The sequence below is a fragment of the Pezoporus flaviventris genome, unplaced genomic scaffold (assembly GCF_033815535.1).
Source record: "Pezoporus flaviventris isolate CSIRO_AGI_PZ_B2104156 unplaced genomic scaffold, CSIRO_AGI_Pfla_v1 ptg000037l, whole genome shotgun sequence".
In the NCBI taxonomy this organism is placed as follows: Eukaryota; Metazoa; Chordata; class Aves; order Psittaciformes; family Psittacidae; genus Pezoporus; species Pezoporus flaviventris.
This window is the reverse complement of record NW_026892585.1, coordinates 5,286,011-5,311,603: the sequence shown is the minus strand read 5'-3', so window position 1 is coordinate 5,311,603 and position 25,593 is coordinate 5,286,011. Positions and strand designations below refer to the sequence as shown.

General features: G+C 44.6%; 2 protein-coding genes across 7 annotated transcripts in view; one reads left to right on the top strand and one right to left on the bottom strand.

Annotated features, from left to right (window-relative positions):
- ICE1 (interactor of little elongation complex ELL subunit 1) overlaps positions 1 to 11,886 on the bottom strand; it is a 30,937-nt gene extending 19,051 nt beyond the window's left edge. For 3 of the 4 annotated variants that reach the window (XM_061464578.1, XM_061464579.1, XM_061464581.1), the window contains exons 1-11: positions 11,679 to 11,886; positions 10,273 to 10,331; positions 8,713 to 8,752; positions 7,465 to 7,590; positions 6,448 to 6,524; positions 5,581 to 5,618; positions 3,547 to 3,629; positions 3,259 to 3,298; positions 3,111 to 3,167; positions 988 to 1,077; positions 857 to 910 (exon numbers count right to left, since the gene is read on the bottom strand). In XM_061464578.1, the coding sequence (XP_061320562.1) occupies positions 857 to 910; positions 988 to 1,077; positions 3,111 to 3,167; positions 3,259 to 3,298; positions 3,547 to 3,629; positions 5,581 to 5,618; positions 6,448 to 6,524; positions 7,465 to 7,590; positions 8,713 to 8,752; positions 10,273 to 10,331; positions 11,679 to 11,759 (745 nt within the window). In that variant the 5' untranslated portion in view covers positions 11,760 to 11,886. Of the gene's footprint in view, positions 1 to 856; positions 911 to 987; positions 1,078 to 3,110; positions 3,168 to 3,258; positions 3,299 to 3,546; positions 3,630 to 5,580; positions 5,619 to 6,447; positions 6,525 to 7,464; positions 7,591 to 8,338; positions 8,753 to 10,272; positions 10,919 to 11,678 lie in introns of those variants that run through there. The other variant, XM_061464580.1, reaches the window with a different exon arrangement.
- Positions 11,887 to 23,624: 11,738 nt separating this feature from the next.
- Positions 23,625 to 25,593, top strand: part of NFX1 (nuclear transcription factor, X-box binding 1) — a 51,231-nt gene continuing 49,262 nt past the window's right edge. For 2 of the 3 annotated variants that reach the window (XM_061464575.1, XM_061464576.1), the window contains exon 1: positions 23,625 to 23,764. In XM_061464575.1, the coding sequence (XP_061320559.1) occupies positions 23,692 to 23,764 (73 nt within the window). In that variant the 5' untranslated portion in view covers positions 23,625 to 23,691. The remainder of the gene's footprint in view (positions 23,765 to 25,593) is intronic. The other variant, XM_061464574.1, reaches the window with a different exon arrangement.

The following is a 25,593-nucleotide window of genomic DNA, read 5'->3' as shown; positions in this document are numbered from 1 at the left end:
ACAGCTATTCTAGAAGAAAGATTCCACTGCAACACAGTCTGAACTAGATTCATCGGGATCTGTACTAGTAGACTTAACAGGGTGGGGAGACAGGATAACAGTTCACCCTCAAAGCTCTTACTAAGGCAAGATACTTATCCCAGACAGTATCTCTACAGCCTGAATTACAGAAAAACAAAGTGGTAGAGAAAATAAAAGAAAAATGAAAGCATCATAACCATATAAGAAGGAAAATGACACCATTATGTGAAGTTAAAGCATTTCACATTTGCTGTGAACATGCATATGGATAACTACTCACATTATTGTTTTATTATTACACTGTTACAAAATGAAAGCTATCACCAAATAATACATTTTATTTCTCTGTATCACAAATATGAAAACTAATGCATTGTCATTTATTACTATTCAGGCAGATTTGAATTAAGAAAATGGCTGTAACAGCTTCTTACATTTTCCAATCCAACTATGTTACCTTGTGTTTCATACTGGAAAGAGTACTTGCAGCCCATAACTCCCATTATATACTGCAGAGTTGATAGTGACATATTAATTAAGGAATAAACATGAGAGGTGAGTTTTGACTGCTTAGAAACAGTCAAAGCAGGTGACAGTAAAAGAATCTGATTTCTCAATTGCAAAAGCAGATCACAACAGAACATTCCACTTTACTTGGCTGTTCAAAGTCATATTTGCAATTACTTCCCAATATTCTAATCACACTTGATCAGGCAAACACCAAGTATTTAAGCCTGTCAAAAAGTGTTACGCAGACACCACCCAGCCTGATGATAACCCAGTAAGACTACATTAAGGCACTTGCGTATTGATAAATTCATTTACTGGAACCCACCTTCTGTACCAGTTAGCCTCCTTTTTTCAGGCCATACCTTATCCTGAATAGAAGCTGAAAGAATGTATCAATTTTTGGTCAGAAAATGAGACAACTTCAAGAAGGTTTCAAGACTTTGCATGCCATCTCACCCAAGACAGGGCCATTTTCCTGCATCCTTCTTTTTCCTGTTGCACTGTCAATGCACCGCCAGAGTTCTTCTAACAAGAGCTTTATTTTTTCTGTTGAAATACATATGTTTATAAATTGAGGACACCGAGCTCAGAATTTGTGCTTATTTTCACACAGACATGCCTACAGCAAAATACCCACAACAAAAATGAAGATAAAGGACATAGGGGCATTTTGGCTTCAGGAAAGAGGAATGCTAGATGCCACTGAGGGAATGGGTCCTGTACTGACCATAGCCATGCAGTGGACTGAAGGAACAGTTGCAGAAGGCTTTAGCTTTTCCTTCCTATAGTAAGGGTGGCAAAAAAGTTGTAGCAGTCCCCAGAGTAAAATGTAAAAGCAGACTTGAATGTAGCATTAGTGAAATTAAACAGCTTTCTAAAACAACCCAGGTGACATGAACATAAATGGGGATGCAGATCTTTCAGGAAGAAAGTATTTATATCACATTCTTTATGCCCACTCAGTAACTCATCTTAATCTTACCATGGAGTAACAACACATTAAATGTAGCTGAATTAATTATTAGGCCACAACGTCATCTGGAGTCCTAACAGAACCATTGCTGGGTGATGCCAAACCACCTTGTTCCAGAACCAGAAGGGCAGGTGAAGAGCGAGAACTGGATCAAAACCTCAACAAAATACTCACGCACCTCACCTACTTATGCCAAAACTGTCATCAGATCCAGCAATCAGGAACTGAGACTACCAGGTTTGTGCCAATTCCGTAAGTCAAAAGCCACAGCAAACTGCTACTACTTCATAGAGAGATGTATTAAAATAACCTCAGCACATCAGAGGGAAACTTGCCAAGTTCTGCATGACAGCTATGAACACTAACAAGTCCTCATTACTCATAAAGCCTTGCTGCTATTTCAAGCTCATATTAGAGCTCAGACCTTAATTTTAGCATTTTGTAATCATTAAAAATTAAAGGATGAGATTGGGTACCAGTTCAGTACAATCCAAAAGGCAGGAAGAGTATGCCAAGACACCCAAGAACTGACAAGATGTACCTTTTTCAGAGAAGTCTAATTTTGGCAAGAAATTTTATATGCAAATACTGCAAAGCAAGAAATAGAACAGGGAAGTTCTTCTTTTACCTGAAAATTGTGTTCAGAATCTTTAAACAATTATTTTAAATACTGAAATACTAAAACCAAGTATTTTAGAAGACTGCAAAAAAAATGCAACAAATAAATTTGCTTTAAGTTTGGCCTCTGTACTTTAGAGCGAGTTTAGAAGGAGCTTGCTCCATTACAGTTAGATCCAGATAATCTGTAGCAAATATTTTAGATCACTAGGGGAAAAAGCCAATAGGATAAGAAACAGCTATACATCCTGGATTGCTATTTGATTTACAGAGCCTCACACAGAAATTTTAGTGTCTTTTGCTTTGCATCCTTCCTTTCTGATTTCAATAAGCTCCAAAGACAATGGAATTGCTTGTCTTTTTCTCAGTGTTTGGATTCTGGTTTATAATTACACATCAACTGACTTTACAGATACAAGAAATAGACTAGCCATTTTAGCGAATCAAGTATTTTCCTTACTGCAGAACTGAAAATAGTCACCTATTACATCAATCCTCCATCAGTGTTAAATGCTTGTATCAACCACATCTGCTCTCTACATCTACATTCACTCCCTACAACTGCCTGGCAGGAAGTTGTAGTGAGGTGGGGTCGGTCTCTGCTCCCAAGGAACAAGGGACAGGACAAGAGGAAACGGCCTCAAGCTGCACCAGGGCAGGTTTAGATGGAGCTGAGGAACAATTCCTTCCCCAGAGGGTGCTCAGGCATTGGAACAGGCTGCCCAGGGCAGGGCTGCAGTCACCGTCCCTGCAAGTGTTCACACAGCGTGGAGACGAGGCCTCAGTGCCATGGGTTAGTGGTGGCCTTGGCAGTGCTGGGAACAGTTGGACTGGATGAGTTTAAAGGGCTTTCCCAACCTGGCTGATTCTATGATTCTACAGCTTTTCTGTCAGTATCCTCTGTTCCCAAAACTGCAACTCCAGAAGAGCTGCGATAAATTCAGAACAGTTGGCTCACAACAGAGAACAGTCTTGCAAAACATCTTACCTTTGTCTATATCTTTTGTAAGACCTTCACTTGAACTCTGGGTCTCCGCATGCTTCACTGTTACAAAGAGGAGAGGGGGAAAAAAGGAAATGTTCAAATGGCACAATACTACACACAGATCTGAAGGCAGTCAAAGGCAAACACTTACCTTTTCTGCACTTCTCTTTAAGTACACCATCAAGTTTTCCCTGTTGAAATTAAAAAAAATGACTTTTCAGGCCACACATGGTTTTTAGAGCATCGACTCTTAATTAGCATGAAAGCTAAATCAACACTTTAAAGCTTCAGTTATCTCTTCAGGTGAATTGCTATGGTGAGTTACTCAATATCCCTAACAAATGTACTATTTCTGTATCTCTGTTACTAGTTGCTTCCTTCTTTCCTTCCAGCAATACTAATAAAAGCAGCTTCATCAAAAAGACCAGCCGAGTCTTACTTGTGCCTTCTTTAGCTCGTTTTCAAGCCTTTTCTTCTCAGTTTTCAGTTGTCTGAAGTCCTGGGTATGCTTTGTTGCAGCCTCTTCAAGAAAGAGAAACAAAATTTAAGTTAGAAACTACAAGAAAAGAGAGAAAAATTTAAGTAGTATTGGTCACCAGTTTGCAAATCAAATTATCAGGGAAAAAGTGCGAAATACAAACACTGAAGTTATATTTTGGCTCATTAAGACAAGAACCGATGCATACAACTATGTCACCTTCCACTGCACAATTAGTGCTCCAAACTGTTGAAATACATTCATTACTTTTCTCACTGACTTGCAAGCATGAAGAGTGGGTCATACTGTAATGATACTGTACTGTAGAATAATATACACCAAGTGAAAAAAGAGAGTAAAATTAAGAATGAGGCACAATGGGGTTTTCTGCGTGTTTTATTCCCTTATTTAAAAGGGGGCTCTGGTTCAAAGATGCAAACATCCATAGCCAACTGCATAAGAAACATGTAGATAGCACTCAAGATCAATAAACAGAGAGCAGTACCTCATCTCAATGTATAATGACAAGCACCTGGTAAGACTGCAGATGAGTGGGAATAAAGAGGACAAGGGAGGTGAGGATTGAATGTGAGGTTCCTAGGGAAATCCTCAAGTAAGAGAGATACTTGAGAGAGCTCCTGAGAGATCAGAATCACAGAATCAACCAGGTTAGAGAAGACCTTTAAGATCATCAAATCCAACCTTCAACTCAGTCATCAGCTTGGCAATTTATACATGGACAGCAGAGAAAAGAGAGACAGAAGCTGCCTGCTGATCAGATCAGGTCACAGAACAAAGCATATCAAAAGAAAGAGCATTAAAAAGGTATCTCAGGTGGTAGGCTGATGAAAAAACAATCATGGGAAAATTTCAGACTGACTGACAAAAGATCCCAGGTTAAAATACAGGGACTGGGATATTTAACAAACATGGAAATGAACAAAACAGATAAGCTAGTCACTCAAATTGGACCTAATGCAACCTATCTCACAGTGTTTTGTTCTAGCTCTGCCAAAATTTGAGGTTTTGGAGGCAAGAGAGTATAAAAACCTTGCTGTCACATAATGGATTTCCAAAATGCTTATCAAAACAAACACCCAATGCCTGTACTTTACAGTGGGACCTGGGGGCTTTCTAACACTAAGATACAAGTCACTCAGCTCGTTGTACTTTAAATCGTGGTAAGCACAGCTGTAAATGTGCCATGAATGAATGTATTTGCCTTGCCAGCTAACAGTACAGGAAATTAAGTAGCAGAATGCTTTATGCATATCTACCCTCTGCTAACAAAACAAGAAAAACCCAGTGCCATGAGGCAAGTGCTTTATCTCTACTTAAAACCAAACCAACCAACCAAGAGCCAATTTCCAGAATATTTAAAAATCAGAAAAAACATTAGGATCACCACATGCTTAAATATGATTATAAACATGACTAGAAGAATCCTGCCAAGGTTATTAGAATGCTGGAGCACATGCCCTATGAAAACAGGCTTGTTGAACTCGATTTAGTTAGCTTGAGAGGAAAAAACATCAAACAACTTAGAAGGGATCTCAGAACAGTTTTCCTACACCTACAAGGAGGTACCAAGAAGACAGAATGAGACTGTTCAGTGGTGCATGGCAGGAGAATAAGAGACATCAGTTATAAGTTGAAACAAGAGAGTTTCCAACTGGCTACCAGGAAAAGCTTTTTCACCATGAAGACAGTCATGAAGTGAATCAGGTTGCCTGGACAGGCTGGGGAGACTCCATCCTTTGAGGTTTTCATGATCAGAAGTTTCCTTCCAACTCCATTTACACCATGTGCCCAAGATACTCAACTGAAAACATTTTGCAGGAGGGCTAATATAATTCAGAGACTAAGCACCATCCACAGTACTAAACTGCCTTGCTGCTTGGGGCCTCAGTTAGAAAGTTGCAATTACTTCTTTGGGAAAAAAAGGAATGAAGAAATGGAGTAGGACAACAACACAGTAACAGTGTAGAAAGTTACCTTCAAGTTTCTTCACTTTTGTTTCCAGTTTCTTTCTCCTATAAAAAAGAAAGCATTAATACATTATTTCCACATAGAGTTCCGTTGTATGAAAACCCAGGAAAACAAATAAATCTACCTATTTCAGAGAAAACACGCTTCCTACACCCAGGACCTGTGAGACCAATGTGCCCCTGCAGTTGAAATCTTAAATCAGTGGCATGTTGCTGACCTTCTTACACAGCTGCATCTGTTACAGAGGTAAAGTTTGGTCTTCAGAGTGTCTGTCCACTAATCCAGGTACATAAATACACCTTCAGCTACAACTGGGGGTTACAAACACAACTCAAGAAAACTGGCTTCTATGACATAATGCTTAGTTGTAGAGCTTAGTTTTACTCCTTAAAACAATTAAGCCTGGCTTACAATCAGTAAGACCTAAGCAATGAGGTATCACAGATAACCTGCCTCATCACTCACATCCCACAGCTTTTTGTTCCTAATATCCAGGTGTTTACTAAAGCCAAACCAAAACAATGATGCATCCTGAACAGTTTTGAGCTCAGCATTCCCAACCCTACTTTATATGTAAAACATACACACAACCGGGAAATAATTGAAAGAAAAAGTAAACACTTTATGCTGTCCTTCCGCTAAATCCCAATATCCCAGAAACACAAAGTGCCAGAAACTTTTGTGGTAAATAGAGAACTCTGTCCTGGTAAAGAGACGCTACCAGTGCTCACTGACCACTCATGAAGAACGTTCTCTCTATAAGCATAGAAATTTTAGCAGAATGTGAAGTATTACTAGGTAAGGTACAAGACCAAGCTCTGCAAGAAGTAAGAGGGGGAATGAAAGGTTGTGAAAATAAGCAGCATCACTCACACAGCATCACTGTTCACTATTTCTTCTTTAATTTTAACATATTCCAGTTGACTCTCACGATAAATCTTGAGAGAACTCTATGGAGAAAGAAAGTGCAGTTAAAATATGCCATCAAAAATAGATGGCAGAACTTTACCTATTCTAATGAATATAGTGCATAGCTAAAAAGGTGTATTCAATGAGAAAACAAGTAAGCTGCAAAGTCAGGTTATTCTTCTTTAAAAGCATAAGTTATAACATATAAATCTGTATCTATATTTTAAATACGTACTTGCAAGACCTATCTGGATAAGAGCTCACAGCTGAAGTCAAGAGCACAACTATCATACACAACACACATAACCCTGCTTTTTCGGAAAAAGGGCCATAAGGACATCAGCTACTAATGCTTTTTTAGGGAACAGCATTCAAAAACCAGTTCTAACACTGAAGAAAAATTAGGCACAGTGATAAAACAGAGGTTAATATCCTACCTTGTACCAGCATGAAAGAACAAGGAAGAAGGTGGGGTATTTTTTGCAGAAATAATAGTTTATGTCTAGGAAATACATATTTTGAGGTGATTTGAACAGTCAAAATCTTTTATTATGCAGAATAGGTTTTGGATAGGAGACGGGAAAGAAATTAGGAATACACTCAAGTTACTAATAATGGAAAAATCATGTTCAAAATTGTAACAGAAGCAAAATCCTATTCTGCACAGACTCTTGGCACCTTTTTAGTAGTGCAAGTTATAGAGCTCAGTAATCTAAGATCAGAACAGAACATCAGATGGATATGAATGTATCTCCTTCCTTCCTAAATAAGGAAATAAAATGCAAATCATCTGATGAAAAATCATAGGAACTACAGAGCTTCTTGCCTATCTGAAACCTGATGTCATGTCATTCCTTTCACCTAAAGCCAGAACTGCCTGTCACAATGAGCTGGAAATAACAACTGGGTGCATTAAAGCCTGTTCCATTAAGATAAGCATTAAATATATGCATTTCTTTCAACACAGAAAGTACAAGTCACCTTTTTCTCTTCTAACTCAGCTTTCAAGGAACCCAACTCTTCCTGGCACTTTTCCAGAGGCAGAATTTTCTGTAGCATCTGCTCCACTTGGCAACGAAGAGCAGAGATCTCTCTGAAATGGAAAATGTAATTAGAACTGAAGTTACCAAAACCCATGGGTGCTTTCAAACTCAACGTTCTGACTCTTCAGGCAAGTGTGAGTATTTTGCCTTCCCCTAAAGAAAAATGTTGTGAGACACACCCAAAGGCTTTTAAGAGTCCAAGTGTTTTCATTTTTCCATCCAACGTTTTACATTCAAAGGCAACCCAAGATCCAATTTTAAAACATTAAACTAAGGCTAAATCTTGATGCAAGCAGATGGCATGTGCCACTGGAGTACTGCCCAGCTACCTACACTGAAGGGCCAGAACAAGTGCCCCTGTATAGGTAGCACTGTGAAATAAGAGCAGAGTCCAACTGTTGGATCTGGAGGCAAGACACAGTCCTTAAAGTTTATAGGCTGCATCTTCCTCTATAATCAAGTAAAGAGCATACAGCCACAACTCTAAGACAAAATGCTTCATACAAATACAGCCACCACAAATACACTTACATTTAACCACCACCAAAAGATGAGCTCTGCATCTCCCCTTTGTGACTTTAGACCCTAATGTAACAGGGCCAAGAAAGAATTTCACACAGGTACTGTAGGAGGACAGATTTCTCTCCTCATCAAGAGTATCTTTGCTAACTATGGCCTAAGAACCACGGTAAAAGAAAGAACTGTATTAAAATCTCAGCCTATACCTTGCTGTTACATGATATCAGACTCCTAAAACTGTCCAAGACACAGAGGACATATCATCTTGAGTAAATAGCTTAAATGAAACTTACCGTTCAGCAAACTGGAGCTGTAAGCTCTTGTTAAGGCAGACAATAAAAAACAGTTTATCAAACATCCCTAAATATATTTCAATCCAATCGCTTCTTGCAAGGAAGTATCCAATAAAGACTTCCACCAATAAAACACAGGACTTGCAGAACTCAGCAACACAGATTGACAATAGTTAATATTAAGTCTTATATTAGACAGAGGCAGATCTTAATTGGATAGATATAATCCCAAAGCCCCACTTTATTCACAAAGCCTATTCAGTCTGTTTTCTACTAGAAGCATGATCTCTTAAATTGAACCTTAAATAAAACACCTCAAGCCCTCTTGTAAGAAATGTTGATATACTAATTCTGTAAGAACACAAGAAGTAAAGGATATCAGTGCATTTCTGTTGATACTCTGTCAGCAAATGACTGCAAGGAAAAAGAAGCAGATATTAGTCATTTTCTCACTTGATTTTGACAATCATATTTTACGATACCTTACACCTTCTGTATTTATCTATAAAGCAAAAGGAAAGATTGACTTGCATTTTTGACAGTAGTCAATATAACTTTTCTGTTTCATTAAGCTATTCAAACCTGAAACCAGGCTGATTTAAAATAGAAAGCAAAACCAGAAACCAACCAACTGCCAATTACATGAATTTGTAGCCATTAACTACCTGCAGCTTTAAAGAAAAACCCCAACAACCAAAAAAGCATTATCTAGGTAAAGAACACAAAATACATACAATCAAAAAATATACATAGACTCACAAAATAATATCCTAGTTCTCAAACTTATAGGATGTTTTCCTAGGAAATAACACATAAATGTAAGAAAATTAGTTTAAAAAACCCTAAAAAGCTTTAGTCTTTACACTACTCTCTTAGCAGCCATAAGAAGGTAGCACTTGCTCTGGTGTACAGTTCAAGGTGTACAGTGGGCCACAGGGCAGCACCAAGGAGAGTTATTCTCTCCTTCCCTCAAATGCTATGGGTTTAGAGAGAAGAAAGAGAAACACTGTGGAAGTTACCCGAGTACAGAGGGGGCTGCATTACTTTCTCTCACAGCAGTTGAGAGTAACCAAGTAAGGCAAGAAAGAAAGGGGCCGAGCTGCAAGTAGTTAAAAGAGAGGTAATTCCCACAGGAAATGTGTATGTACAATGGCAGAGAGAAGAGGGACACGAAGTTTGGAGGCAGCAAAAGGAATCTATGGACAAAGAATGAGGGTGCTTTGAAGAAAAGGGTCCCAGCTACGACAGCAAGGGCTCTCTTAAATACTTTTTGGAAACCAGGATGCAGGACTAGGATTTAGATTCGCTAAAGCCAGACTGACACCTGGGGGAAGGGAACATGAGAAGTAAAATGTTACAATTAGGAGCTGTAACAAGGATATTAGACCATAGTATGGAGGCGTACGTAACAGATCTCAGTGTATTATTCCATACAATCATGGTTATTCGGAAGAAGTGGAAGCAACCACAAGAGAGAGCAAAATATGAGAAGCATTTTGGAACCTTACTGTTCTGACTGATGCTTAGCCTCACTTTTCATAGTCATATTTAATCCCAACAGCATTTCACACTTTAATGCTCAGACTAAATTCTGTTGAAATGTGCTCGACTTTTAGTTCTCATACTATATCCCTCACAACAGATGAAACACATCTCTTGAAAGAGATGCTTCTGCCATTATACATAATCATACATAAGCTATTACAGCTTATAAATAGCCCTGTTTTACCACAATTACTCACATTTTAGGGCACAAATTAAAAAATACTTACAGTCTAGACTTAGGACCTCTTTGCAAAGAGGTTACTTTCATTTTGAGGAGGGCTTAGTTTCGTGCATTAACAAATATCTACATTCCACAAAACATATTTACTGAATTGCTTTAAGAACTTAAGAGCAACAAAAAGAAAACAGACTTGTGCAATTGTACTTACTCTCCATCAATCATTTTTTGCTTCAGTGCAATTAATGCGGATACATATTCGTTTATATTCTGTAAGGAAGAGTTCCAAGTTGGTAAAAAAGTTTCACCTCAAACCCCAGAACTATTTACATTGTAAATAATCTCCAAAGCCATTGCTAACGTCCTACACAACACAGTTATGCGCCTCTTCTTCAGTTCTCTTAGTGAAGAGGTTAACGCACAATAAATACATTCTAATACATACAGAGAACGCAGGCTCTGCAAGAAAACATGCAGACTTAGATGAGGCTTTACTATAAACACTCTTCAGACTTTGTAGTCATTGCATACTAAAGTCCCCATGACTTTTTCTCTCAAAATCAAACTAAGCTTCGCCAGAACATTACCAATAAACAGCACCCAGCTCATCTGAATCTGCCTATGTCCCAGATTCTCAGTCTATATTCATTCTGTCTGAAGACCTCCTTCACCCTCTGAACTCTCAGCAAGGCCTTCCCCTCATTTAAACAGGAAACAAACATTGCCCAAAGAGTTATACTATAAAATTGCATGGTTGCTTGGGAGCACTGAAGAAAGGAAGTGAATGATCATAGATCACACATGGTTTGTGTTGGAAAGGACCTTAAAACTCATCCAGTTCCAACCCCCTGCCACAGGCAGGGACACCTTCCAATAGAGCAGCTTGCTCCAAGCCCCTGTGTCCACCCTGGCCTTGAACACTGCCAGGGATGGGGCAGCCACAGCTTCTCTGGGCACCCTGTGCCAGCACCTCAGCACCCTCACAGGGAAGAGCTTTCACTTAAGAGCTCATCTCAGTCTCCCCTCTGGCAGGTTAAAGCCATTCCCTTGTCCTGTCCCTATAGGCCCTTGTCCAAAGCCTCTCTCCAGGTTTCCTGTAGCCCTTTTAGGCACTGGAGCTGCTCTAAGGTTTCCCCTTAAGGACTTTCTCTTCTTCAGGCTGACCCAGCCCAGCTCTCTCAGCCTGGCTCCAGAGCAGAGCTGCTCCAGCCCTCGCAGCATCTCCGTGGCCTCCCCTGGACTTGCTCCAGCAGCTCCACGTCCCTCTTGTGCTGCTGCCCCAGAGCTGGATCAGGACTGCAGGGGGGGTCTCCCCAGAGAGCAGCAGACGAGGAGAATCCCCTCCCTTGACCAGTGCTGCTCACGCTGCTTTAGACGGTAACACCCTCCCCCAGCACCGAAGCGCACTGAAGAGAATACACCGCGGGACTCACTCGCAGACCCCCTAAGGCACGCCGCAGACACCAGCCCCTTCCCTACATCTCGCCCAGCCGAAGTTCGCCCCTGCTGCTCCTCTCCCAGAGCCCAGTCACTGCGGCACTCGGCGCTGCCCACCCGCCCGCGGACACCAGCAGCCCGCCGCCCCCTCAGCGCCCGGGGCCCTCGGCCCGCCGGTACCTGCTGCAGCAGACCGCAGTTGGCGCAGGCCACAGCCGCTGCCGTCCCGCCCGCCGCCGGCGGGGTCTCTCCAGGCATCATCGTGAGCGGCCCCGCCGACAGCGGCACGGGGCGCGGCCCGGAGGCGTCACACGTCGCGCCACCGCCTCAGCAAGGACCCAGCTCCCTTGCGCCTTCCCGGGGGTGCAGACATCGCTGCCTGAGTAGCGGCGTCCGAAGGACAGAAGGAAGTGCCGAGCGCTGGAAGCGCCCCGTCTTGGCTCACTGCAGAGAGACAGGAACAGCTGTTCCCGCATGCACCGCGCCGCTCTACAGGGGCTTTGTTATCGGTTTGTTTGTGTTATGCACAGGCAATTCTGAGGGAACTCCTGCAGCGGGCAAGGGCAGCCCTGCTCGCTTGCCGGGACAGACTGGGCGGGGCCGCTGCTGGGGCGGGGCGGCTGGGGGCGGGGCCTGCGAGCTCCGCTGCAGCGCCCCTTTCCTTGCGGCCCGGTCGCGCCGGAGCTGAGCCGAGGTAACGGAACCGGCTCATAAACTGGGAACGCTGCCGCTCAGATGGGCCAGGCGGCAGCTTGTGGGAGCGTGGTGCTCATAGAGACATAGGGTTTGGTGGGAGGAACCTCAAAGCTCATCCAGCTCCAACCCCTGCCACGGGCAGGGACACCTTCCACTAGAGCAGCTTGCTCCAAGCCCCTGTGTCCCACCTGCCCTTGAACACTGCCAGGGATGGGGCAGCCACAGCTTCTCTGGGCACCCTGTGCCAGCGCCTCAGCACCCTCACAGGAAAAAGCTTCTGCCTAAGAGCTCACCTCAATCTCCCCTCTAGCAGGTTAAAGCCATTCCCTTGTTCTGTCCCTACAGGCCCTTGTCCAAAGCCCCTCTCCAGGTTTCCCACAGCCCCTTCAGGCATTGGAGCTGCTCTAAGGTCTCCCATTCAGGAGCCTTCTCTTTTCCAGGCTGAACCAGCCCAGCTCTCTCAGCCTGGCTCCAGAGCAGAGCTGCTCCAGCCCTTGCAGCATTTCCATGGCCTCCTCTGGACTCGCTTCAACAGCTCCATGTCCCTCTTGTGCTGTTGCCCCAGAGCTGGATCAGGGTGCAGGGGGGTCTCCCCAGAGCGAAGCAGAGAGGGAGAATGAATCTCTCTCTCTGGAGTGAGTAAATTTCCCGTGTGAAGTACGCTCCCTAGGGAATGGAGCTCAGTGCAACTCGGTTTTGATTTGAGAGGTTGTGCCGGTGGTTAGGTCAGATAACAAGGCCCTTTATGGTGAGATAGTTAATGACAGGGTTCTGCAGAAAGAAACCATGTTCTATCAGTCATAAATGAGTAGATGTTTTCATAAGAGTTCAGTGTTTCATGTCGCTATTCATGCTTAAGTGAGAATGTTATCCTCAGAATTCTTTTAACATCAAAGATGCCCAAACTCTCTAGTTGTCCATACTCCCTTGGTATAAAAGCTCACAAGTTTCAATGCTTCAGACTCTGAATACATGCAGAACTTGGCAAGTAAACTTATGAAAGTTCTGTATTGCCATTTTAATATTTTGTGTCAAATTCCCATTCCTTGACAAGAAGAAAATATTTTTGAATTCTCTCAGCACACCGTAAAAAAGTAGACACTAAATGCATTTCCTTTAAAAAAAAAGTGAGATTTTAAAAATTAAGACAGTATGAATTCATAACGTAAAATACATGGGGATTTTTAATTTCACTCAACTCAGGCCAAGAAGAAGAGAGATGGTAGGGCTTAGAGTTCCAAAGTTCTTCTTTGTTATGTCTCAAGTGATCAGAGTTCAGAGAGGATGCATGACAATGGGAGGGCACTGGGATCTAAAAGAGGAAGGTTATAAATCTAGAAGTTCAAAAGCCTTGTGAGTTCAACAGTAGACTTACACAGAGCTAAGAGGTGTGTGCCAGGAGGTCTGACTCACAGAGATTTTGGTCTTTGGCCATTCTTGATAGCTGTGAATGCCCTCTTTGCTGAACGGGGACATTTAACAAGAATTAAATGATGCCTGCAGTGTTATTGTGTTTATTGAGCAGAACTGAAATAACCAGCAGCACATAAACATCATTTCTTTACTGTTGTTCATAGACAACAGCATAAACTGCCCTTCCTGTTTCTCATGAATGAGGAACAGAAAGAATCAAACACTGATGTTCCCAGAGAAGTTCTGTGCAAACAACACTCAAGTGGTCATTCATAGCACAAAATTGTCACCTTCTCATCACTGGTAACTGAAGGCCATATTAAGGAGAGGTGCAAAAAGGGAGGCTCTGCAGAGGAAATGAAGATGCCAAACCATCTTCACAGCTTGTCAGTGTGGTAACACTGTAGTCTTTGGCAGTCTCTGCTTTATAACAGTGAAGTTTATTAACTATAGCAAGCGTGAAAGAAAATCATATTAATCGAAGACCGCAGTTGGTCTCTTCCAACCCAAACCCTTCTAAAAAAAATGCTTAAATGCTGAAAAAAAAAAAAAAAAGCAGTGGACAAGTACTAACGTTTGCATAATAAAACCGAGATGTGAACTAGCAGAAGGAAGCAGCCAGAAATACCTCCTCCTATCCAGGAATAGGAGTCAGAGGTTAGAACATCACACTATGAGCAAACACTGCAAACAAAAATGCATGCTGGATTTCAAGCAGCTCTGACTCAAAGGTACTTGACTGATAGGAGGCAGTTAATTGTGGAGGGAGGCACTCCTGAAGGACAAAGGAGTCCAGGAAGGTTGGACATTCTTCAAGAAGGAAATCTTAAAGGCACAGGAGAAAGCCATCTCTATGTGCTGAAAGATGAACTGGGAGGGGGGAAGAGTGGCCTGGCTGAACAGAGAGCTTTTGCTGGTACTCAGGGAGAAAAAAGAGAGTCTGTGACCTTTGGAAGAAGGGGCAGACAGCTCAAGAGGACTACAAAGACATCGTGATGCTATGCAGGGAGAAAAGTAGAAGGGCCAAAGCCAAATTAGAGCTTAATCTGGCTACTGTGGTAAAAGACAATCAAAAAAGTATAACTACATTAACAACAAAAGGAGGCCTAAGGAGAATCTCCATCCTTTATTGGATGTGGGGCAGGAAACATAGTGACGAAGGATGAGGAAAAGGCTGAGGTACTCAATGCCTTCTTTGCCTCAGTCTTTAGTAGTAAGACCAGTTGTTCTCCAGGTACCCACGTCCCTGAGCTAGAAGACAGGGATGGGGAGCAGAATGAAGCCCCCATAATCCAAGGGGAAATGGTCAGCAACCTGCTACACCACAGACACATATGTCTATGGGGCCACATGGGATCACCCCAAGGATACTGAGGCAGCTGGTGGAAAAGTTCACCAAGCCACTTTCAATCATTTATCAAGTACTGGCTAACCAGGAAAGTCCCAGTTGACCTGCGGTTATCAAATGTGATGCCCATCTACAAGAAGGGCTCAAAGGAGACAATGAAGGGTATGGAACAGATCGTCTTGAATGCCATCACATAGCATATTTAGGGTATCCAAAGAGATCAGGCCCAGTCAGCATGGGTTTATGAAAGGCAGGTCCTGCTTGACTAACCTGATCACCTATGACCAGATGACCTGTTTATTGGATAGGGGAAAGGCTGTGGATGTTGTTTACCTGGACTTTAGCAAAGCCTTTGACACCATTTCCCACAGCATTCTCCTGGAGGAGCTGGCTGCTCACAACCATTTTCCAGGTCATTGGTGAAGATATCGAACAGTGTCAGCCTCAGTGTTGAGTCTGAGAAAGAGCTATTTAATTACACTGCCAGCTAATCATAGTCATAGAAGGAGTCCTTTACCTTTTGGCTATCTAGTATATCCAAATGTCTTCCTATTTTTCCTGTCTTTCTCTCCCTCACTTTCTATCCAGATCCATATGCACACACACGCATTCTGCAGAATTAGGAGTTTCTGTTACAAAAATTGACAGTAAAGGAATTTGAAGCAGAATACATGATTTTTGGCTCTTCTGAATAGCTCCATTTTCACTTACTTTTTCAGTTTTTTCCTCTAGTGTAATACAAATCCAGACGCAGCAGCATTGCAGACTCATCTGCTGGGTTATCACTGCATAGGACTCAGAGGCCTGCGAAGAAATATATAGGAGGTTTTTCAGGTGAGTGTACTACAGGACACAAAAAGCTTCTGTTCCCTATAGTCTCATGGACATTGTGTAGGCGTCTGAGTGAGCCAACTCCAAGTTCAGGGTGAAAATGATGCACCGTATTCTTATCTTCCTCCTCTGGCTTTCTCCTTCTTTACCCTGTTTTCTGAGTGCTCTGTGCATATTTCTTCAGTACTGTAATACTTCTATTTTAGATTTTTTTTTTTGCCTCCCTGATTTGTCAGATGTTGGAAAACAGCTTTGTTGCCATAGGGTGCTCATCAATTCAGAGGTACAGTCTCTTCTGATTATCAAAATAACTCTGAGAGGGGCTCTAGTTCTTTGTTCTGTTACCATGGCATCAAAGATTTTTTCTGTATCATGCCTAAAGTATCATTCTTAGTGCCTCTTCTCAGTATTGGGAGGTGGTTAAACTATTTGGCATGGTCTTCCTGTATACTTTAACTGCATGCACTGAATTCTTTTACTTGTTTGCATCTGATTTTTGAGTGAGAAGTGGTAGAGGAAGGAGAACATTCTGTTTTCAAGGATCTCTTTGAAATGCATCATGTTTAAAGTTTAAGATCTTTCTTAAAAAAAAAGCTTAAACTGATTGTGGTAAACTGGATGACACAACATTGGCAGACTCCTCTTGTATTGTGTTCCTTGAAGTTACATAAAGTAGGAAAGGTTGACTGGAAATCACAGGGATGTGACTACTTGGTGCAGTAGTACTCACATCCCTGTGTGACTATTGCACGTTGCTGCAGATCCACTGCACATCAGCTGTACACATGACAGATGTGCATGGAGCAAGTGCCTTGTGTGCTGGTTGGAAGCATAGTTAATTGAGAAGGATATACATGGTAAGTCCAATATGGTGGATTTTGCATGAATGGCATTGGAGAGGCTTTGTGTTCATACTGGGCATCTCAGTGGCACATAATACTACTTACTCATTGAAGTTTTCCAGCTAGAACTATGGATGCTCAGAAATTTTCCAAGATATAATTCATCAGATTGGATATTAGGAACAATTCCTTCCCCAAAGGGTGAAGTCATGCGGGCATTGGAACAGGCTGCCCAGAGCAGTGCTGGAGTCACTGACCCTGCAAGTGTCCACACAGTGTGGAGACGAGGCCTCAGTGCCATGGGTTAGTGGTGGCCTTGGCAGTGCTGGGGAACGGTTGGACTGGATGAGCTTAAAGCTCTCCCAACCTGGCTGATTCTATGTTTATACAGCTAATTTCTTCTCCCAAACTAGGGTGTCAGCTGCATGCAAATCAGAAGCTAGTTGCCAGGAGTCCTTCAGCATAAAGGTCTTTGGTCCTAATCAACAGCATGTCCTTCTAGTATGCCACGCACATCTCACTCTTCTTGCGTCTCTATGGATGCCATTCTAAAATGACACTACCTGCAGACTGGTGATCTGTGCTTAGTTCCTGGTGACACAACATGCTGTCTGTGGGTGATTCACAGCACTTTCAGTTCATGCCAGACAGATTTCACCACCTTCTGAGGCCTGTAAGGAAACCTGCCCCTTTCTTCCACCTAGGACAGCAGAGCTGGAGGCTTCAAAGCAAGATGCAAGCGCTGTGGAGCCCTGCGGGGCTCATCCAATATCTTAGCAATGTGTGAAAGGGAGCAGTTGCTGTAGGCCACCTTTTTGTCTGGGTAAAAGGGCTATGTGGGGAGTTCAAAACTTGTCCTCCATAAGCTGTTCATCAGGAAAAGCAGTGTTGGGACCTGCTTCCAAAGGAAAGGTTGGTTCTGGTGTCCCAGGTTTGTGCTGCACGCCTCAGAAATGACAAGTGGGTACAGAAACATAATATATGAAAAGTGATCTCTGAAACTCCCTGCTGGGCCCTGTCTTATGTAAGCACATCCCTCTGGAAAGAAAGGAAGTCACTGGAGCCTTCCTATGGATGACTCTTACGAGTCTATGTGAAGACTATTAGGTGTTGGCTCACAATAGACATGAACTGTGTCTGGTCTTGGTGGCCATGTAGCTAGTGCTGCAAAGGTCTTCTGGCATATTTAGCCAATAAATAAATAAATAAATAGCTCTGATTTCTCTCTTTCCATCTGCGTCCATATGCTGGCAAGTTCTCCAAGTTTCCCCTGGCTCCCTTCCCTAGCTGCATTCTCCACAGACACATTCAGCCTCTTCATTTCTGCCTCTCCAATGCATGTGCAGGCAACCACAGTTTATATCCGCAGCAGCAGTCTCACAGGATGTGTCCACTCACGCTTTCTGCCGAGGCTGCTGATGTCTTTCCTCTGCCAAGTCATGCAGAGCACATCTGGCGCTGGTGCTGAGTGCTTGGCTGCTCCCCAGAGTCCGGCTTTCCCGAGCTGGGGCTGCAGGAGGCAGTGCTGCTCTGCACTGTTTGAATGAGAAGAGGCACAGAGCGCTTCAAAGGGAGCTGTCTGTGTGTGGCTTGAGCTGTTCCATCTGCTGGAAGAGTTGGCTGCTGAGAACTGAGAAATCCTGCTAGTGCAGAGCTGAGAGCTCACAGTGCCACAGCACATCTGCATTATGTCTCAGCTGCTCCTGAGGTAATACCTGCTCTTCATCTCGCCCCTTCCCTTCTAAAGAGCCTTTCCAGGAAATGGATGAAGAGCCACTCAATATCCCAAGACTCTTCTGCTTGCAGCTGTCAGCTTGACATTGCCTGTATTGCCCTAAATAACACTGTTCCAGAGCAGACTGACACTGCCATTTCCAGATCAGGTTCCAGAACACATCCTTGTGGGACTCTACTGGTGACCTGCTTTTACTGTGAAAATGGACTATTGACTCCTACTTTCATATTTCCTGCCTTTCAGCCAGCTATTTACCTCTCCATTATTTATTCCTTGGCAGTGTGGCTTTTAAGAGCTTTTGATGAGTGACCTCTCTAAATACCTTCCAGAAATCCATGGTCAGGATTCCAGGGTCTATCTCCCTTAGCCACAAGCCTCTTGACCCATAAATGTTTTGATAGAAGTGTGAGGCAGTTCTTCCCTTTACAAAAGCCATTTTGACTCATCTGTATGACAGCACCTTCATGCATATGCTCAGTAATTCTAATCTATCTTCACTTTCCATTGAGTTGCCTGCTATAGACATCAGGTTTATACTATTCTAGGTTTCTTATGGCATCCTTATAAACAAATGACATTACAGCTGGCACATCCCTGTCTCCTGCTGCCACTGCAGTTTTATAACAGAGGATAGTTTGTGGTTCTCCCTTGAAGTCTTTCAGAATTGCTGGTTATACACCATCTGCTCCTTGTGATTTGTTAGTATTAATTCTGCCTGTAAGTTCCATAACCTCTATGTCCCATACCGACTCTTCTAAGACACAATCCCTGCTGAGTCCCCCCATAAAGAAGAGCTGGCTTGGGAATCTCATCCAGCTCTGCTGTAATGAACACAGATATAAAGAATTCATTTAGATTTTCTGTTCTTCTCTCTGTATTTCTTTTAATCTCCCTGGTGCTGCAGACTGTCTGGCAGGCTTCCAGAGCCTGAAGTGTTCAAAAAGGGATTTATTATTAGATTTTATGCCTTATGCAAGTTGTTCTTCAGACCCTTTTGGCCTGTCTCATGGTGTGGTTTACTTTTCATCTGTCACAAGTTTGGATTCTATTTTTGAGTTTAGGACCAAATTTAGGTTTTGGAAGGAGGCTTCTGAAAAGTTGTCCCCAGCAACAGGCTCTTTTGTCCCTCCTGCTAAACCATGACAGATTCCTTTTTCCCTGTATACGCATTTGCCCTGAGCTTCCAACATGGTATCCTTAAAGTCTCCATGTAACCCACAAAGACATAATTATTGTAGCTGCCCCCCCACTTTTAACAAGTTTCTTCATTTTTAGATGGTTTCCTTGGGTTCTTTTCTTTTTTCTTTTTTAAATCAAAGCACAAATTGGTGGATTTTTTTTGTGTGTTTGTCTATAAGGGCTTTATGTAGGGAAGGAAAGGACAAAAGAGACAGAATGTCACTGTGTGATGCAATGGAAAGTGCTCACAGCATCTTAGAACTCTTCCTTTGCCTTCTGGAGGGGTAGATGGAACTGTGTTAAACTGCTGCTTCTGGCTGCAGGGATAGTAACCCCAGTGGCATTTGGAAACACCCAGGAGCAGCTTCTTTAAAAATCAGGAACTCCAAGAAATCCTGTGCACTAAAGGGTATTTATTGTGTGAGACTCATGCTGAACATCTGGACTTGCAGATGATTGGCTGTAGTCCATTTTGTCTTCCTCACCAGGATCTCATTATGGCAGCCTTGCTGTCTTCATGTCAAGGCATCTCCCGAGCAGTGACTGACCTTACTATGACCACTTAAAAATGACTACACTATGATGCCAGCTCAGGACAATATGTTTCTGTTAGCAGATTTATCTCATTTGGCATGCTGGCAATGACAAGTTACAGCTAAGGATTCCCTTCCTTCTGCTTCCCTACCTCATCTCCCATCTCCCTTGAAGGCAAGGCTGTTCACCAGCATCCCTACTGCATATAGGAGAGGTCTGTGACTGTAAGGGCCATGAGTACATCTTCCCCACATCCCTTCCCACCACCATGGGGGGGTTGGATGGTCTCAGTGCCAACTTTTATAAGTAGCTGTCAGGCTTTGAAAGCCTCAGTGGGTGCCTGTCCCTCATTCCTTCCCACACTGCTTTGAAATTCATGCTTTTGTCCTTAGTGTCTGCCTGAACTACACTGCAGGTATGTTTGTGTCTACTTCCCTCTGGTCCTTACCCAGTCTTGACTTCTGGCTTGAGCTGCCCTGTCACTACAGGCCTGTTGCTTGAAGTGTTGGTGAACCTGCTCTGCTCTTCTTGCTCAGGTATTGTGGTATTTGCTGGCTCCCAGCTCTATTTTCCATATGGAGCAGTCAGTCCCTGCTGCTTCCTGATAGTCCTAGTGGTCAGATGGAAAAAAAAAACAGCCACTGAGAAAAGAAATGAGTGATAAATGGCAAAAGTATGTGGAGATAAATATTCTAGCATCATGAAGTACATACAAAACATATAGTTTAATGGAGGGCATAAGATACAGTGGGGATGTCCTTGCCCCTATCCCTGAACTGAAAAGGAAAATTGGCAATGAAAAAAAGACTATTTTGGCCAAACTTAAGTGTAGACACTGAAGTAGTAGTGCTGTGACAAGCATATAAAGCAGTGTTAAAAACCTGTGGCAGTTCTATGTGAATGTTGTGGTCGCATCTCTACAGTCATGACAGAGAATTGTCTGGGAACCTTAACAGTAGCAGGAAAGGCACGCATCACCTCTGAAAGGATGCCACTTTCTTTGCAACCTCAGATGTCCACAATGTTTACACACTGCAAAGCACTTCAAACACACTCAAAATCCGTGGCAAAACATGGATGTTGCCATACAGGTTTGCAAGCTTCCTTTGCGGCAGGGGCAGGAATCTGGCTGCATTTCAAGAGGCAATGTTTCTTCAATAAGCCCACTGGTGTTTTAAGGGCTTTGGAGCCATGAACTTTGCCCACAAGGAGAGGAAGAACTATGCAGCAGGTGGAACTCTGATGCCAGAATTTCACCAGGGGAGTGTGGAGGGCAGAATGCAGACACTGTGCAGCAGTGCCCCTGATGTGTCCTTCTGCAGAGATGTGGAACCCCAGACTGGTTTGGGTTGCAAGGGACCTTAAAGCTCATCCAGTTCCAACCCCCTGCCACAGGCAGGGACACCTTCCACTAGACCAGGTTGCTCCAAGCCCCATCCAACCTGGCCTTGAACACTGCCAGGGATGGAGCATATTGTTACTAATGCCTCAGTTTCCTATTTTTTTCAGCAAACAGTTTCTATGTGACAATCACAATGCATATTGTCTGTATATCTCAATGTTATGGATTACTGGAGGCTTTTTTCGGTGGAAAAGCTGTCCATTTCAATCTTCTGGATACTTCTGTGGATTTCTAGAGCTGTATTTCTAGTCTGTTTTAATAGGTGATAGTACAATCCCTCTATATGTAGATGAAGGCTTTCGTTATCTGAACAGCAACTCTTTTGCCCAGCACTTTCATCTGTCAAATGAGGAGTGATTCCTGAGGTTGATAATGGCGTAAGAACAGATGTTGTTTCACAAATAGCAGGAGACCTTTTTCAATGAAAGCCAGATCTTGGAAGACTGACTTCTGAATGTGTACTTAATTTGCAGCGTCTGGAAAGATAAGCAGCTCTGTGAGGACGGTGGAGCCACGCTGCAGCACAGAACTGCTCTGGTACGGTAACCATGGCACTGCAAACCTCTGCGGGGAGGTGTGATCACACCATGGCTCAGCACCGGGGCTCCAGCCTGCAGCACCACACAGCGTGCGTTCTGTGGAGCATGGGAATCCTGGTGTGGGCTTCCCAACTGAGGCTTAAGCTCCAGTACTCATCTGGGATGACAAGAGTGTGGCTCCCTAGAGCACTGCAGGATGCCATATATCCCTGATGACACATCCCTCCTTTCTGCCCTATGCATCTCTCTTACGTAGTGCCCTGAGCCAGGCTCTGGAATGCCGCCAGCGCTCAAAGCCCATGTCAGGGAAAGGCTGCAGCCGTCAAGCTGTGTCAGAGCAGCCCTGCAGAGGACTACTTAGGGGTGTTGTTTGATGAGAAACTGAACATGACCTGGCTTCAGTGAGCTGTTGAGCTCAGAACCCCGCCGTGTGCTGGGCTGCATCAAAAGCAGCATGAGCGGCAGGTCGAGGGAGGTGATCCTGCCCCTCTGCTCTGCTCTCGTGAGACCCCACTTGCAGCACTGTGTGCAGCTCTGGTGTCCTCTACATAAGGACATGGAGCTGTTGGACCAAGTCCAGAGGAGGCCACAAGGATGATCAGGGGCTGGAGCACCTCCTGTATGGAGACAGGCTGAGAACATTTGGGCTGTTCAGCCTGGAGAAGAGAAGCTGCATGGAGACCTCAGAGCAGCTTCCAGTGTTTGAAGGGGGTACACTACAAGAGAGACATTGAGGTGCTGGAGCGGGGCCAGAGAAGGGCAACGGAACTGGTGCAGGGCCTGGAGCACAAGTGTGATGGGGAAGGGCTGAGGGACCTGGGGGGTTCAGTGTGGAGAAGAGAAGGCTCAGGGGGGACCTGATCACTCCCTACAACTGCCTGACAGGAGGTTGTAGTGAGGTGGGGTCGGTCTCTGCTCCCAAGGAACAAGGGACAGGACAAGAGGAAACGGCCTCAAGCTGCACCAGGGCAGGTTTAGATGGAGCTGAGGAACAATTCCTTCCCCAGAGGGTGCTCACGCATTGGACCAGGCTGCCCAGGGCAGGGCTGCAGTCACCATCCCTGCAAGTGTTCACACAGCGTGGAGACGAGGCCTCAGTGCCATGGGTTAGTGGTGGCCTTGGAGTGCTGGGAACAGTTGGACTGGATGAGTTTAAAGGGCTTTTCCAGCCTGGTTGATTCTGTGATTCTATACAAGGATGCTGGAAAGGGACTCTTCCTCCAGGACTGTAGTGATAAGACAAGGGGTGATGGGTTCAAACTGAAACAGGGGAAGTTTAGATTTAGCTTTTCCCTGTGAGGGTGCTGAGGCGCTGGCACAGGGTGCCCAGAGAAGCTGTGACTGCCCCATCCCTGGCAGTGTTCAAGGCCAGGTTGGACACAGGGGCTTGGCGCAACCTGCTCTAGTGGAAGGTGTCCCTGCCCGTGGCAGGAGTTGGAACTGGATGAGCTCTGAGTCCTTTCCAGCACACACCACACCACACCACACCACGTCCCTATGACTGCCAGCACACAGCATCACTCCCGTCCCGCCGCTGCCTTTCCCGCCCTCCGCAGCCCCTCAGCGCACTCCCGCCTTCCCGCCCGCTCAGAGCCCTCCTGCGCCTGCGCGCGCGTAACACCGCTCCCCAAGGGGGGCGGGCAGTGTTGGGGGGGGAGTGAGCTGGCGGCGCGCATGCGCGGCAGGCAGGAAGCCGGCCCTTGGGGAGGGGGTTGCGCTGGCATGGCGGAGGCGCGGCCAGGCGCAGGTAAGTGTGGCCGCTGTGCTCGGAGGAGCGGGCAGGATGGTTGCGGAGGGGAGGAGCGGCTCATCGCCCCGCAGTCTGTCGGGGAGAAGGTAGCGCCGTGCCGGTCGAGCGAGCGCTGCTGTGTCGTGGGGCTGCAGGGCTGCGGCACCGACACCACCACCACCACCACCACCACCACCTGTTGCCGCCGCCCCCTCCCCTTGGCCCGCCGCAGCCAGAATGTCTGGGCCGGTCTTGGCGGCGAGGGGGAAACTTTGCCTGAGGAGGGACGTGCGAGCTTCGGTGTGTGACGAACGAACCCAGCGAGGCGGTTGGCGTCTGGAAAAGTTCACCGCGCTGTGCCCACCCGCATCCGCGGAGCCCACACGCAGCCTGACGTGTCCCAGCCTGCGGGCTGCAAGGGGATGGCGGCGGGGCCGGGGGTCTGGGCAGGCAGGAGGTGGCTGCTGAGGCAGGTGCCACCTCACCTGGCCGCAGTGGGCAGGTTAAGCTTTAAGCTGATAGAGGGAGATTCAGGTTAGGTGTAAGGAAGGAATTCTTCCCCGAAAGGGTTCTGAGACGCTGGCACAGGGTGCCCAGAGAAGCTGTGGCTGCCCCATCCCTGGCCGTGGGGGCTTGGAGCAACCTGCTCTAGTGGAAGGTGTCCCTGCCTATGGCCAGGGGTTGGAACTGGATGATCTTAAGGTCCTTTCCAACCCAAACTAGTCTGGGATTCTGTGATTGAAGCTTAGATGGTCTTAAAGGTCCCTTCCAACCCAGACCAGTCTGTGATGTAGGCAGGGGCTCACGGGTAGAGAGCAGTTTAGGAACCCAACCTGGATTGGGGTTGAACATCACAAGTGCAAGAAGGATTTTATTTTTTTCATTTATTCTTTTACCTGCTGGCTTTTATGATGCAGGTCCAGGTTAATTTTTGCTTTACCGTGTGTGGCTGTTGTTGAGGAGGAGAGGGATTAGCTTTTCAAGATCTTTATTCCAGCCTTGCATTTAATGAGTTATCATGTACTATGGGTATTTAATGATAGAAGAACCATTATGTAACTGTGACTTGAGCTTGTAACTAGAAATAACATGGTTGCCCAGAGTCCTTTATAATATTTCATATTTTCAGCACATCTCTTAATTTTCTTGTAGTCTGGGTAGACCTCTCAGGTAATCAGTGTCACTTTGGGATCACCTGAGGAGCTAACTCATTTCACTGTTTCTAGAGTCATTAGGTTTCTGCCTGGAAGAATCCTTGTCTTTTATGGCTGGGATGAAGAAAATATGAATCTCTACTTTTGCAGCACCCTGATGTTAATTCAGATAATGTTATGATTAGCCTATATCTTAAATAGCATCCTCTGCCTCTTCTCTCTGCTTGACAGCTGCCTTGTGGGAAGTGGAATGGCCTGGGACATGGTTCAGAGAGTAGAGAGTGATAGTTTCAGTTAAGAGAAGCTGCTGCAGGAAGCTGATGCAGGCAAATGTCTGCTTGTCTGTCTGCTGTGCTGTGAGGCTGCAAGTCGACTCTGGTCCTGAAATGTTTATACAGCGTATATGTATTGGAATAAAGGGTCTTACATAGGTGTACTGAGCTAAAAATAGCTTTGCTGACGATGATCAGCCTGGATGATACACCATTTCTACCATTTGCTTTACAGTACTTAAGCTCACGCAGATATTGTCATATTGTCCTGGAGCTCATTACTTGTTATTGTAATCCATACTATGTTATGAGGAGCCATCTCATATGTAAGCTTCAAATTTTGCTTGTACAACATTAAGATGGGAACTGACTTTTCCTCTGCAACTCCATGGGCAGACTGAGCATATGACTGTGAGCTTAA